The sequence below is a fragment of the Taeniopygia guttata genome, chromosome 7 (genome assembly GCF_048771995.1).
Source record: "Taeniopygia guttata chromosome 7, bTaeGut7.mat, whole genome shotgun sequence".
Taxonomy (NCBI): domain Eukaryota; kingdom Metazoa; phylum Chordata; class Aves; order Passeriformes; family Estrildidae; genus Taeniopygia; species Taeniopygia guttata.
In genome coordinates this window covers 32,567,908-32,584,078 of record NC_133032.1, presented here as the reverse complement: position 1 = coordinate 32,584,078, position 16,171 = coordinate 32,567,908, and the positions used below count along the sequence as shown (strand labels likewise).

The 16,171-nt window shown below is 40.1% G+C and overlaps 1 protein-coding gene across 17 annotated transcripts in view; it reads left to right on the top strand.

Moving 5' to 3' along the window:
• The window catches only part of NCKAP5 (NCK associated protein 5), a 414,162-nt gene that overhangs the window by 79,964 nt on the left and 318,027 nt on the right, over positions 1–16,171 (top strand). For all 17 annotated transcript variants that reach the window (XM_072931702.1, XM_072931703.1, XM_072931701.1 and 14 more), the window contains one exon: positions 4,178–4,306. In XM_072931702.1, coding sequence (XP_072787803.1) covers positions 4,238–4,306 — 69 coding nt within the window. In that variant the 5' untranslated portion in view covers positions 4,178–4,237. The remainder of the gene's footprint in view (positions 1–4,177; positions 4,307–16,171) is intronic.

The window sequence follows — 16,171 nt, the reverse complement described above, 5'->3', positions numbered from 1 at the left end:
CCTGCAAAGACCACAACAAACACCAGTCCATGCACACTGATGTTAAAACCAGAGCTGGCAGAAGAAACCCAGCTGCAAAATGACAGACTCAATTCAGTTAGGTTCCTAGGAAACTGAATCATTCCACAGATTGGTAATGAGATAGAAAATCTTTCACCTTTAGGTTACCTGTTCATTCTAACTAACGTTTGTATTGATGACAATCTTTACTTTCTCATTGCTGCTTCCTGACCTATGCCAGTGATATTACTTCCCTCCTCCTCTCTTTGCTGATGGATAATACCAATTCTGATTGTTTTCTCTCAGTCTTAGTCTGGCTGTCAAGCAAGCAGGGCTAACAGAGTAGGAGAAGCATTTAAAGATGATCACAGTGTAACTCTGGCCTCATTCTGTTACACAAATCTACCCTGAATTTAAATAAAAGGGTGCTGGTTTGCAGAGATGTCATTTTTGTCATGTGTCATAACTGTTAAATTTATACATGTTTGTAAGAGAAAAATAAATACAGTCCCTTTCCAGTTACTAAACAGATATACTGCATGCTAGTTCCCAGCTGGCATATGTTGGCATAATGTGAAATTCCTGTTGAAATGTGACTGCAGTTTCAAACTGCCTGAAAATATCTTGGATGCTTATCTGAGGAATATGATGTTGTACGTTTTCATCAGCTAAAGCAATATACATCAATCATCCTTTGTTACTACTAGAAATGAAGAGGGTATTGTAATCCAAGAAATTTCTCTCATGGATTCTAGAGAGTGCTTTTCTATCTTAATCACACTATTTCTCCAGGACATACTTTTCAAGCCATCTCCTAAAATAATGAACATTCTTGTACTGAGTACTAAAAATTCTGCACTTTAGGATATATAATCATGCTGATGCCTTGGGCTTGCTGGCTTCCTCAGCAGTGAGGGCAATACCCTATTGAAGCAAGATCACACTTGGGTCTTCCTCTGGGAGTTTTTTCTGTGTCCATACAAAACCTTGAGCCCTGAGCTCAATGCAAACACTGGGCAAAAATCTGGGACCTGCATTGTCTTAGACTGATCCCCATACTCTTCTTGGGGATACAGCCTTCATCCCTGAGTGCTCTACACCAAGTATCTGCCCCCATATGCTCAACATAGATGAGTTCCCCCTAGGGAAGGGTCCTAGAGCAGAAACATTTCTTGCAGCACAAAGAACTAGAAGGGGAGCCCCCAAAAATTCAGGAATATATACATCTGAGAGCAGTATGGGTGAAGATGCCATAAATCAGGTGTGACTTTGCAATAGTTCACAGTTCCACCAAGTTAAATGGGATCATCAGGGTCTGAGTGCTGATCACTGGGATCTTTGCTGTAAACATATTGACAAGCAAATTGGTCAGGGAAGGCAGGAAAATTTCCACAGTGTGTTCTCTTGGTAACACAAAACCAGTATTTCTGATGTTTGGGCAAACTGGTTCTCAGCACTTTGGCATTCCAAGACTGTTCCATCTGGACAGCTGTTCTCTTCTGCTGAGTTTCCCAGTGGATGTGTTAGCTCCATTTTGAGTTTTTGTTAGTCTTTTGTTTGGTCTCAGAAGAAGAGAGATTTACTTAGGAGGGCCATTTTTTCCCTTGTGCCAAGCAGTATGATGCACAAAAATGACTGTTCCAAGATGGAAACCTGTTCTGTTTTTCCTAAGTGCTTCCCTCTGATGATCATTTTTCTTTAAAGGCCTCCTGAGATGGGTACTTTGAGGCATCAACATATGTTGGTACAGGTGATTTATTATCTTGTCTGATAATTACCTGTGATCCAAAACTTTGTGTGCTTAGCCTTAGGTAGCTAACTCTTCAGAGAGATGTGTGACAGCCTGCTAAAGGTAATGTGCAGAGGTGGGAGCTCCCATGGAGTATGTGGGGGAAGCAGTGGAGCCAGCAGGTCTGCAGCTGCTGTATCAGTACATGAGTAGGTCCTTGTGCTGTGCTAGTTATGGCTAGTAAATCCACTTCAAGTGCCCAGGGCAACATATAAACTGTAGGAATAATTAATTATAATCCTTCCTGCTTTTACTTCTAAACTAGAATTTGGGGTAGTTTCACCAAATACCTGCGGACAGAAACTTCAGGCACTTAACTGAAATTAAGTACTTGACCTTCCATGGGGGTTACTGGCTCCAGCTGTAGCTCTCACAAGCTCATTCCTGAGTGATTCTGTGCACAACAAAGTCTCCCTTGGTGGAAGTCATGCTCTCCAGGCATGACTAGATCTCCATGCTCAGGAGAATAGTATAATGATTACATAAGGTCATTTGCTAATTTCTGGCATAATCACACAAACAATGTAATGCATTACTGCTGTGTTTGTTTAAATCTATTGCAGTGTTTCTTTTGCTCACTAATCAGGAAACAATGTGAATTATGTCATATCACACCACTGAGATTCCTTATTAGCTGAATTAAATAGCATGTGTAGTTTTAGGGTTGGAGATACAAAAAAAGCAAGCAAAGGCTTACCAGTAAACCTGAAGAAAACCCCACAAGGCAGCAATGAGCACAGTGCAATGACAAATTTTCCTACTATTGTAGGTACGTGTTCTCATTGCATGTGTTAGATGAGTATATAGAGAGGTTAAATTATAGCTATTTGGGAGAAAAATTGCCTGGATTCTGGTCTTGCATGAGCATAAACCAGAAGTACAAAAGAAGTGTAGGAACCACCAGGTGCTGTTCAATAGAAGGCTGGATTCACCACTGCATGGTTTGGTAGCTGGAGCACTCAGGGCTTCCCCATGGGAAATGCTTTAAAAAGCAGTCCCATTGTGATGCCCACGATGTTCCAAATGATCCCAGGGAGTGCTCTGGATTCCAGCTGGCTTCAGCAGCTGGGCCTGGGGCATCCTGCTCTGCTCTCCTTGCAGGCAGCCTGGGCTTGGCCCACGTTCAGGCTCCTGCGTGCCCTCATGGCAGAGCATTTGGGGTCAGCTTGAGGGAAGAGCTGTGAAGGTTTTATCCGCTTGATATCCCCACAGCGACAGATGGGATCGTTCACAGGTGCGTGAGAGGTTGAGTCTATCCACAGGCATGCAAATGTGTCTGGAGGGCATGTGCAAGGCTGCTTTTGGGAATGCCAGCTGTGCTACCCTGCAGCAGGGCTATTTGTGCATCACCTGGCTGTGTGTGACCCAAGGTGATGCTCACAACAAGCAAAAAGGATCAGAAACACACAGATCTTCTTTTGCCCAGTCTTGTTTTTCAGTCAGTACGACTGTGGTATAGTAAATACAGTCACTATGAGATGCAAGAGAAAACTCCTGTGCATGGTTCTCTATGAGTATATCTGCCTGCCTTAATTGAGGCTAGATTCTGATTCCTGTTATCATTCTACTACTTTCTGTACATCCCAAATAAATTCATTAACTCTGCCCATATTCCTGCATCACAAACAATAAATATCTTAAAATACAAGCTGAAACTTTCAGATACACACAGCAAGAAAAACATTTAGGAGGAGAACTGGTAGTTGTTACTTGTAAGCTGTGGCTTGGCTTTAGTGGAAACCACTGGCCAGCAATTACCAAAACCTGCAAAACTGCAAAGATTAATTCCCTCTGTGGTAGCTTTATGGACTGAATTCCCTGGCTGTTCTGTACAGGCAGTGGGGCTGTCTGATTATTGCAGCAGAATCTTTGACCTTAAAAATGTAAGGAAAGTGCTGAGAGCATTTCTCTCGTTAAGGATAATGGGAGTTGAAAGCTTTTAGAACTCTTCAGGATTAGGTCCAAAATTTTTACATCCCAGTAGCAGCACAGATGTGCCAACAAGCGGGGCTTAGTGAGGAGTGCAATTAATGTGAAATAAACTGTTTTCCTCCCCCTGCCCAGCCTCAGGTAATTCATTGGCTCTGCAAATTCAGCTCCCTGCCCAGTTCAAAAGACTATGGAAACATGGGTGTATTGCTAAAGGCAGTTGTAGCAGATTTTTTTTCTTTTCTTCTGCCTTTGAGAAGCAACCCAAACATATTGGTAATATTTCAGTTTGTAGAGTTTAGATTTTTTGGAACAGAACATTTAGTCCTGGAATATAGCCTACTAGAAACACAAAGTTATTAGCTGTTGGGCTATTACAAAGTTAATGATGGAAGACAGTAACAGTTTAGTAGGATATTGAAATAATATTTAAATATTTTACTTTTTTTTTTCTTTCAGTGATGTTGAAAGCAGCCTGACATTTCTAGTTGATCAAAAGGAAAAAAAATAACTACAGCTATGGAGAAAAAAAGACAGCTACAGAAAAGGGAATTTGGGAAAAGACTTTCTCTGGACAGCAGTCTTGTGGTAAGAATGAATATTTACTGAATTTTCTGAATATATCTTGTCATAAAAATTTAGTTTTTAAGAGGCAATACTCACAATTACATATATGTTAAAGATGTTTATCTCTTCATCACAATATCACAAGATCTTGTGATTATTCAGATTCTCCAACAAAAAAGTACTAGAGGAATTTTACAACATCCTAGGTAGAAACTTATCATCAAACACATCCCTGAATTAATTGAATTTGCACAAAGAAGGAATCCAGACATTTATAACAGATTTTTTATTAAAATACTACTCAGCTTCTGTGGGATCATCCTGTGTTGCTTCATACATAGTATATGAGGGCTGTAACTGGCTGAGGTCCTCTGTCAGAAATGTTTATCAGGACATCAGCAAAAATGTGTTCACCATAGCAAATCTATAAACTACTCTAATATCTACCAAAAGAGAAGTATAAACACCACATGCTGTAAAACAATTGCTTTTCCTGTACCTATGATTTAAATTCCTTGGAGATTGTATTCTAGATTTATTTTTAGTTAGTATTTTCAAAGGATGACTGAGACAAAGAGTTTTTAGAGCTATATGCTGAAAATGCTCATAGATGCGGAAGAGTTGTGTATGAGGATAAAAGTGCCCGTGTCAGGTATTTAGTGTGACAATCTGCAAATACTGAAACAGGCACAGCTGAGAGATCCAAGGATACCTGTGCCATCTCTTTGGCATTCATAGAGGTGGTGACTGTGGGACCCCAAAGCCCTTTTGCCTGCAAAGCTACACCTGTGCTAACCCCATTACCTGCATTTTACTCATATTACAACTATGTAATTTCCTTCATTTTATGCTAAAATTATGGTTTGGGCCTTTTTTCTCTCCAAAGTGTAAAGCCCCCCTGGCATGCTAATAGCAGTGAACATGGACTCAGCAGGTTTCAGTCTATCCACTGATGCTCTTCAATCACCTGCTGTGTTCTTTATTGGGGTCAGCAGAGCAGTCCCACCTTCCCAGCTTTCCACCCCTTTAAGGACTCTGTTCCTCTCCCTCAGGCCTTAGCTACAAGGCACATCTCAGGTAATGTCAGGTGGCCAGTGAGGAAACGTGCAGAGAATGTTTAAAAAGGGCTCTGTGCCTTTCTTGGCACCATTTCTTATGTTGATGAATTACATCCTTTTTCTCAGAAAAATATAATTAATTGGAGAGAAATAAAAGCAGGGAAGAATAATGAATTCTCTCCCAGAGTCTGAGCTGCTCAGGACCCTAAGAAAGAGCTCTTTAAGCTGCCTCTCTTCAGGCCATGCAGCTCAGGGCTCTGATACTGAGACGTGACTGATTTCAGGTTGTTCAGCCTGCAACAAAATCTGCTCTACTGGCTTGCACGCACTCAGCAGGTCAAGTCCTGCTCCCAGCACTTTAAAACTCTTTCTAGCTTGTGGGCAGAGAAAGAAGGTTTGGTATGAACTCACCATCTTATGTAATACACCCGGAGACAGACAAAATCTGAAAGGTTTTGTAGGCTCAGAAGTCTGTTTAGTCCCAAGGTCTAAACCTCTGTTGTTGGTTCTAGGCATACACAGCCCCAAAACAGACTTCAACCTAAATCCTGCAGCTAAAATGTACTGCTGTGATCTAAACAATCCACCACACACTGTCAATATTTATCTGAAGAAAAGAATACTCATAGAAACTGGGTGCTGAAAGCTAAGGGAAATGTAAGCAGTTGTGAGTTTTGCATAAAGACATTGTTTAATATGGCAAATCAGTACTATTCTCCCCTAAATGTTCTCACTGATGTAATGGACTAGATTTAGCCTTTACTAAATGTATTAAGATAGAAACTTTTATTTCTCTCAGGTGACTGTAATGTGCTGTGTGGATGGGAACAAAGAACCAGATATTTCTGGCTTCCAGTCCCACCTAGTGGAAATATGGATTTGATTTATAGGCAAGGTAGGGCACTGTGTCTAATTCTTACCCTTCCCTATGAGTAAGGGGAGAGTAAAGAGAGACATTTGCCAACAACATAGGAAATACTGTGTTTGTGACACCATCCAAAGTGCTTTGTGTTATAATCATTGCAATGTGCATATTGAAGCACCCATAAGCACTTAACTGGAGGAGAATCAGAAGCCATGGTTGTATGGGATGATGCTACTCTCTCCCTGCTCTTCAGCAAGGGCCAAGTAGAGTGGGAGACTGCACACAGCTAAAATCAGGCTTCAAGCACTGGCTTGAGGTCAGTGAATTAGTGCCAACATGTGGCAGCTAAAATTCTGTGGCTGATTAACCATACTGGTGTTAAAGTGCTGAAGAAAATGTTTTGAGTGAAAGAAATATTGCAATACTTCAATATTTTGTATGTCTAAACCTATCATGCTGTCATCACCCAGTTGAAAAGCAATATCTTCTGCTACAGGTGTCACCTGTGTTGAGTTTCAGGGCACACATCCATTTGCTGTACTGGGGTATTACAGGTCTGTGTCTGTGAAGCTTTTCATTGAGCAGAATATGTGTAACTAGATCTGAGAGTGCCATCCATACATTGAATTAGAAACTTTTGAGTACTTTGTTGTCTTCTCCCAGCTATTATTTCCTAACAAATTGGAAGACACATCCTGAGGCTCAAGTGCCTTCAGCAGCCTGTAGTAAGTCACATGGATGCCTTGTGACTCCACAAAATTGAATCAGGAAAGGCAAAACCCTTTGTATTTTCCTTGTTGTCCCCAAATTCCTGTTCTAGCATACCTTCTTTTAATTATTGCATTCATATATGTCTATCTTCTTGTCACCAAATTCTGTTTGAGCATCATGCTTCAGTCCAGTCCCCTGCTTGTCTAAGTTCTTGAGTCTCTCTTGTCCTCTCTCTTCCTAAGTGTTTTGTGTTTAACCTCTCAGGCATTCAGGGTTGGACACTCTGCTTGGGAAATCTGGCCTTGATTCTCTCAAATCCAGCTTCTCCTTGTTTGGTGGAGAGTTTAAGCATTATCATATCTCAGAAAGAATTCTAACTTCTGGGTGTTTAAAGAAAATATGTTTCTACTTTCGCACTCTGGATCATGAGATACAAATAGGCGTTTCTGATAACATTCCTTACCCTGCCTGGCTCTGCTGCTTTTCCCATCTGCATCACATTGTAATCTTCTGGAATGTTTTTTTCCATGATTTAATCTACAAGTATTGCATAGGGATGTTAAAAAAACAACCCAAAAAATCCTCTTCCTTCCTCTGCTCTTAGACTCTGAATAAAGAAGTTATGAAGGTATTTGATGGCAGAATAGAAAGAGGAAAGAAGTGTTTCTGAAGAAAAGACATGACTTCTCTCTCCTTAGGATATAGATCTGGGCCTTCAAAATACAACCATAAATTTTCATCAGCGTTTTGTATTCAGGCCTGCCCCGTCAAACAATGAGTTTCAGGCTTCAAATAAGAAAGATCCATGTTAGGGACATCCTTCCAACAGGAAGAAATTCCAGAACTAATAAACTATCTTCCTTACACCACAGGCACAGTAACTACTTTTAGATCACTCAGATAAGGAATGGTTCCGTTTTATTTCCTGTACTACTCTACCCCTCGCAGGTGGTGTCTTGGGGAAATAAGCTTTACAATGAGAGCAAATAATAATTTTAAAATTAAAAAATATATGTGCACATATATGCTGATAAAATGTCAGTCATAGGGCAGTCCTTTTTAAACTAGGACTGATGTGATTTTTTAAACTATGAGTGGTGATTAATGTTTTACTGGAAGTTAGTGGTTTGAAATCATGAAGTTTAACAAGCTCCAGAATCCTACCACCATTAAGAAAAGCCAGAGGAATTGCTACCGCTGCTGCCCAGGTCAAAGGGACATCTTGCTGTTAGCTTCAATTAATATAGATCTCTATCAGCTTTTAGTCACAATATCCCAGGTGGTATTCCAGAAATCTCCAGCATAGCCAATGGCTGTTACTGCTCTGCAGGTTTCCAATATTGGCACCATGCTGAAGATTTGTTATACACCCACTCATTTACATTTGCAGCCAAAGCAGGTAAGCCTGCAGTGACATTGATGTTTTATAGTTTTGTATTCCGGTGAAACAATTAAAAAAATTAACTTCATAAAAATTCTCACAGGTTATCCTATGAGATCAGTTAGAAAATAATATCTTTGTAATTTCTGCCTGGCATTTAAAACCCAAAACACACCACCCAAGGAGGATATACCTTTTACAGTTTCAATATAGTTTTATACTACCTTGTTGTCTCATCTGTTGTACAAGTGATGCTACTGTATTTTGAGCTTATAAAGTTTTCTTCTGCAAATTGATTCCAATCAAAGCACCACAACTCTGAAAATCAAATTGGTTTGAGATAGGAGAACCAAAGATTGAATCTTCTTTGTTTTAAATAACAGATCTGCATTTGTCATGTTTTTATGACATTTGTAAGGATATTTTATTGTATATGTGGTTATAAGATGATAAGATAGACAACAGTTGAAGAATAAGGTGAAACTGTCATTCTGGTTTGCTGTGCAAGAAGTCAAGACCAAAGTCATTGCTGTTATTGCCCCAGTATTTCTGTTTAGCATGAAAACAAACTGCAAAATTCATAATATTTGAGGAGCGCATTTATTTGGAATATGTTGTTTAGATGTCATGTAACACCCATGTCTGATTGTTTTCTGTTAGAAGAGAAACAGTTCTTTCTGAAGAACATTTTGCTTTGTGTGTCTTAAATCCTTTAAGTTTGGTTAAATAGAACAGCTTTACAAAATGCAAGAGTGCGAATTTTTCATGGGTTTGAATTTTTTAATTAATTTTTTTTTTCCCTGTTGAATCCTGCATTTAAGCATAACTGGTTGAAAATAAATATTGAAAGAAACTAGATAAAACAGGAAGGAAAGTGATTTTTCTGTGTCCTTTATTCATTTCAGGTTGGAATATACAAAGAAAACTAACATGAAAATTCGTAGAAAAAAATGTACTTTGATAGAATTTAGGCACTTTTTTTTTAATATGGGTAAAATGAAGACATATGAGAAGATTTTTTTGTTAATATTTGCAATTTATTATTTGGTATGTGAGGGAGGTAGCTTAGGCTAAAAAAGCCTCATGAAAGGATTGATTGTATTTCAGGTTTTCCTATCAAAAGTTCTTAAACAAAAAGAAAAATGAAAAACCCCAAACCATAAATAGACCCAAAGCCAAGCTTTTAAGTAATTTGTGTGAGATGAGGGGAGTGTTAGAACATATCACTGCCACCAGGGCCATGTTGGCTACTCTATTCACTGGGGTGTTGTTTGAAAATAATAAAAGCCCTATCCTTTGCCTGATCCAAAGTGTCCACTTGCCTCCCAGGCCCTTTTGATCAGGAAAAAGTCAATGTTTCAAGCTGTGCTCTTTATTTATGTGGATAATTCCCAGCCTGACTACACACATGGCTCACCCTTACAGCTGTGGTGGCATTTAGCTGGGGAGATTTGAGAACAGAATATCTTTTTGAAGCAGCCAGCATTTATCAAAGGAGAAGTTTTTGTTTTATTTAAAATGAGGCTTTTGCTTCTGAAAGCAAGTTGTGGTGAAGTGCTTCAGTGGTGGCTCATGAACTGTGCCCTGCTGCTTTCATTCTGGTCACAGGCTCCCGTGGGGCTCTGTAGGATGGGCTTTAATGGCACCACTTTGTTGTAATAGGGGTAGAGTGGAATGTAATGAATTGCTCTGGAGCGTGGGAGGAATACCTTCATCTGCCTGCAGCTGGATTGGTGGCATGGCCAAAGCCACTGAGTTCAATTGGAGACTGCTGAGAAGTGTGCAAGTGTTCTCCGGGGCTGGGAGCCAGGAATTCGGGGGTTAAGTCTGACATCTGTCACCTCAAATCGATTCCTAACTCGGTTTTATAAATTTTTAATTCATTTTTGTCATTGACAAAACAGTTTTCTTGTCAATAAATTGCATGTTATAGTAAATTCTTACTTCATAAGTATTCCAGGAATAGTCTGCTATTAGCGTGAGTCTGTGGCTTGCTTTGATGTCCTCAGATGAAAGGTGTCACAGAGAACATGACGTTGGAGCAGAGCTGTGAAAAGTGCTGCAGCAGCAAGGCAGGAGGGGAACCCTTCATGTCTGGAAATTAAATTCTGGGAATAGCTCTGACTATTTTTTTTTTTTTTTTGCTAGTTGACTGTGACTTTCACAGTGCGTCTGACATCACTGTGCAACACAACATAATCCAGCATTTCAAAATGAAAGGTGGCATTAAAAATATTGCCTTGTCAGATGTCGGCTAACGTTCTAAGTTTTGTAGCTTGAATATTTTTTTCCACCTAAAAGCTGCTGCCAAATTCCTTTGGAGTCTGCAAGGGCTCCATTTTCTCTCCTCTCAAAACTTGAATTTTGATTTGTGTGCTAATTTATAATTCAGAACTTTGTTCATCTGGGTACATCATCATGCAAAAGCCCATGTCAAGGGTTGAATCAGAGTTAGGAGTTGCTGCACGAGTATGGTTCAGCACTGGAAAATGCACCCAGAATGTGAGCCTCAAACAAACAGTTTTTGGTGTTTTTCAGAGGCAAGATAAAGCATCCCTAACATCCAGTGCATCTAGGGGGAGAGTAAGTCAAGGAGAACAGTTTAATAAAGGTGACAAGTGTGGAATTTTGATGTAGAAGACAGAATACAGGGAAGAACAGCAGTGAAGCACAGGTTGTGCTGCTAACTGCAAAGGTGAAGGTTTGCACATTCATGAGGAAAACCATAAGCTATGGAATTGACATAAGGGCTCAGTAAACAGAATTCTAAGAAAAATCTATTCATAGCATCATAGAATGGTTTGAGTTGGAAGGGATCATAAAGAACATCTTGTTCTAACCCCTCTGCATCTTCCTCGTGGCAAAGATAGTACCACACAATTCTGCAAATCTGTCAGGACATCCACAGACTGGGCAGATATCTGCATAATAGATAGTCCTGGGATTGACTGGAACTTTGTAGAAAGAGAAAATCCCGGTGGGGTCTGAGTGTGTAAAAGCTATCTAAATGGAACAGATTCTGTTGGGCATGCCCAGGGCCTTTAGCACCTGGACTTTGAGAAAATGGAGCTATCTATAAACGTAGTGCCAAGAGCACAGACTGCTCTGCATTTACATTTTTAATTAAGTGAAAATTGAGAAAAGAGCTCTGGTGTGTTAGGCAGAAGAGAAGAGCCATCCAAATGGATCAGTTTGCAGCAGAAACTGCTGAGAGGTGAGGAGACAATAGAAACGACTGATATGGGACAGTGGTTTGATAGTATCATACCAGTAATACAAATAATGTAGGGAACTGTGGTCTGCATGGATTTAAGGACGTCACTTACCAACACAGTAATACATCTAAGGTACCAGGAGTAGAATCTACATCAGCTTGGATAAAGAGCACAGTCACTAGTTACACAAAGAGAGATGATGGCACTTCTCTGTAGCAGTGGTGGAGATGGCTGGTTTGGATTGCATTTGCAGAAGAGGGATTTGAAAATGAAGTGTGTAAAGCACTGAATTGTAACCAACTGTTGTCCTGACAACAGTTGGTTACTGTAAGTCACATTTATAAACTCTGGAGCAGCCTGGCAAACCTTATAACAAAATTAAGGAACACAGTGGCTGTGAGTCCAAAAGGACTCAGTAAACCCAGGGAATGATGTTAGAAGTAAGTGCCAGGTCTAACATGAAGAAATGGTTCCTTTAGGTACCAATGCCACAGAAAGAACTGAAATCTGTTCTTGTGGTGATACAGTGATCTATTGCCTTGATTAAAGCTTACACCAATAGAAACCAGTGACAATTTTCAGAAACTGGAGATGTGGATAAACAATGAGCAGTGGAGAGATGCTTGGAGATAGACTAGAAATAAAAATCAGGGCTGTGAAGCCCTGAAAACAAATAGTGCATGGAGCATGTTGTTCCTGAGCAAAACTTCGAATAATATTCCTACTGGAATATAGCTCAATGGTTTATTGATCAAAAGCACTGACTCCAACGCAGGCAGAAGTGCTCTCTGAGAGAGGAATTGTTTACCATTTGTTGCTGCACATCAAAAGTTACATCAATAGGTGTATAGGGTGACATGGTGACAGCTGAAACAGTACCCACATCCCCAGAGATCATGCTTTGACAAACTGCTGGGTTTTGCTTTCTCATGTCTTTGGCACACAAACTTAAAGTGACAAACACCAAGCTTGAAGGTTAAAAGAGAAGCTTTATAAGAAATGTATGCAGCTGATCTACCCTTGTACATTGTCACAGAACTGAATGCAAAAGTGAAGGAAAAGTAAGAAGAGACAACAGAAAAGATGGTTTTACTTGGGCCTGCAAATTAGCTGGCAGATGGACTGGGAAAAAACAGGGCAATCATATTCTGTTGCATTCTAAAAAAGCTGGAAAATTGGCCTATGTTGCTACAGAATCTCAGTAATTTCACTGTCAGACTTTTGACATTAAAGTATTAAATTCTCAATAACTCCTAATAAGCTTTTAAAGACACTGATTTAGCTGCAGAGGAGGAACTAAAAATGAAAATTAAGGAAAAAGCAAGAGATAAATGCATGAATCTTGGGAGTTATTCAGGAATGAAAGTTCAGCATGGTACAATAGACAATTTGGGCGTTACAAAAAGAAAGGGTGTTAAGTGTTCAAGCTGACAAACTCCAGAAATTGAACTTTGTGAATTTTGTGGTAATTTCTAGTTGCAGATATCAGGGCCTGGAAGAAAGAAGACGTAGTTTTATCTTGGTGCAGGGGAGACAACTGTGCTGAGATTTGGCTTTCCTCTTTGGGACACATAAAGGAGCAATCTTTCTGAGGAACAGTTTGATAGTGGATTGTTATTTTGGGTGGAACCCCATGTCTCGATTTGGAGGAGTTTGATGCTCTGCAGTGTGCACGCCAGGCTCTGCTCTCCAGGGTTTTTGGGAGGAGCTGGCAGGTGCCTGCCCTCTGGTGCAGAGCCAGCTCAGCAGCCTCCTGCCTGCTGCTGCTTTTCCCTGAAGGGCTGCAGACAGGGGCAGCAGCTCCAGGGCTGGGAGCAGCTCCTGGCTGTGATCTCAGGCTGCTCTGTCCCTTTGCCCTGCCCCACCAATTACTGAGTGGGGCTGTGACAGATGTCAGCCCAGCCCCAGAAGAGGGGAGCTCACAGAGAGCTTTGGATTTAAGGGGAGTGTGCACGCCTGCTGGGTGTGTGCCACATGATGATGTGCCTCTGTGACATTCACATTCTCTGGACAGACAGACATAATTCTGTCTCTCAGGAGAAGCACACAGAGAAGAGAAAACAGTCTTTATCTCTGCTCCTTTGTTTTCCCCATGTGGAATGTGGTATGGAGATTGTTTACCTGCAGTGATGGCTGGGTTGGATTCTGGTGAAGGTGTTTGGGTTCAGTGACCAATGGATCCAGCTGTGGCTCAGGCTCTCAGCAGAAAGTCACAAGTTCGTAGTTAGATAGGTAAGTAAGAAGTAATTATGTAAAATATTATAGCATCTCTTTAAATAGTATATTAATGTAACATAGTATAGTTTTAATAAAGCAGGTCCTTCTGCCTCCTGGTCTGGAGCAGACATCATCATTTCCTCCCATCGGGGGTCACCTGATTTTCCGATGTGCCTCGTGTGACACGAAGGCTACGTGCCATCAGCCTGGCCAGGGATAAGCAGCCACCAAGGGACATGGATGTTCTGGGGACCCTTATCTAGCTCTGGTAAGCTCCCAAAGCAGCAGTGAAATTGGATGCTTTGCATGCCCAGATGTTAAGAGCAGAAGGCTGCCTGTAACAGGAGATCTGAAGAGATTGGGGTTAACTAAGTAGGGATTTTATTGACAAACCTTTTAAAATGCTTCATGCCTTCAGCAATTAAGTATAACACATATCCTGAGAGGCACGAGTCTCCTCTGTGTCTCCCAGTTGACTGATTCAAGTGGAATACATTTCTAGGGAGAAGAGAAAGGAAAAAAAATGCCCCATGTTGTTTTGTAGTGTTGACATAATTCCCTGCCCTGCAAGACCAAGAATGAATACTAAATCTACCTTCTGTTAGGTCAGTTATGGCATCCACTCAAATGTCCTATTTTGAATATTGTTGCATCCATAGAAGAATCTCGATTTCTTTTCACAGGCTTGTACACATGCCAATATACAAAGAGAATAAAATAAATCTTCGCAAGAAGATATGTAGGCATTTCCAAGTTGTTTTGTTTTACAAATAGATGTGGTCAACTTTCACTCGTGTTCTTGAATTTTGCTAATTTTGTCCATTTACAGTGAATGTGAGATAACCTCAAGTCAAAATTAGCGCTCTGAATTGTTTGAAAACCACTGTTTCCAGCCTGTGCTGAAAATTTTGAGGTTTTTATATTTTAGTTAGAGCTGGAAAATTCTGGCTTTGTTCATATTATATATATATAAACACACACACACTTCTCTTTTGTTCTTATCTATAAATACATGTATATACTTTTGGTCCCCTTGCTCATTTAATTGCATAGCTATAATAGATGATGCACACTGAAATTGATGATGTTCAGTGTTTTGCTTCTCAAGTTTACAATTTTGATCTTTAGATAAAGTGTGCCTTACTGAAAATTTCAGTTAAATCACTGTGTGTTTTGCCTTTGTGGAATAAGTGTTTCCTCATTAAAAACCAGGATACCAAAGAACCGGCTAAATCTTCCACGTGGAAAATGTTCTGCTTCATGCTGTCAAGAGAGCCATGCAAAACTCTGCAGTGTAAATATGTCTTTTGCTTGGACCCCTGGAGGCAGGGATATTTGAGGGTAGGTACCCCGATTCCAGTCATTTTTCTGTTCTAGGGAGTCTGTGGGTGCTTGTGGAGCTCTAATTGCTGGGAATGGCTCTGCTGGCAGCTCGTTCCTGCCTCTGCTCCTGCACCTCTGAGCCTGCCTGTGTGCTTTGGCTTTCAGGGCCTTGTGTGACCCAGATAGGAAATGAGCTGGGATCATTGCAAGGCATTTAAAATAATTGGGTATCAACAGCTGGCTTTATGGGAAGCTAACAGTGTAAATCCAGAGAGTTTTTATGATTTCAATGGGTATTTTTTCCTAGCGTATAAAGCGGATCCAAGTAATTTTGGCTGGGAAACAGTTTCCCAACTTATTTCTATAATGATACCTTAGAGTTTTTCATTATAGTGAAAACCTCTAGTAGGTCTGAAGGGAAAAATTACCTCCACTGTTTCCAGACACCCAATATGTTTTCTCTGTGCTTGAATTTATGAGTTTTGGCAAAGATAACTCACAATATGATCAGGTTTCAGGGCAGTGGTTTCTTGCACTGAATCCCAAACAAAAGTGTAACTGTTCAGAAGGTTCCAATGTGTCTTTGGTGATGTAAAAATATGGAACAATGCTTTCCAAAATCCTGCCAGTCTTTTTGTCTCAGTGTATTATTTACTACACAGTGTATTGAAAGAATATTTGAAGTACAATTTAGTTCTCATCTTCTTTGAATGCTTTTACAGCATAAATTGCAGTCCCTGTCAAAAAGAGCAAGATTTGACTGTTGATGACAATTTTTTTTTTCTATTGCTTTGTTAGTAGATTCAAATGTACCTGTTCATTATATACCTTTCCTGGAAGAAAAGTGCTTGAATCAAATGAGAGGTGTAATGCAGAATTCGTCTCAGATTGGGACGTTAGACTGGGTCAGAACAGGTATTTCAGGTATTTCCATCTTGGGAAATTTGTTTCAATGCTTTGACATTTTGGTTTCAATTAAATCAATTAAATTTACTTTTTTTTTTTTTAACTTATAAATGTTGAAAATATCTTCTCTTAAATGGAATTTTCTTTTTTTCCATCTTTGTTGCATCTTCTATGGCCTTAAATGCACCACGCTTGAGAGTGCAAACAAAA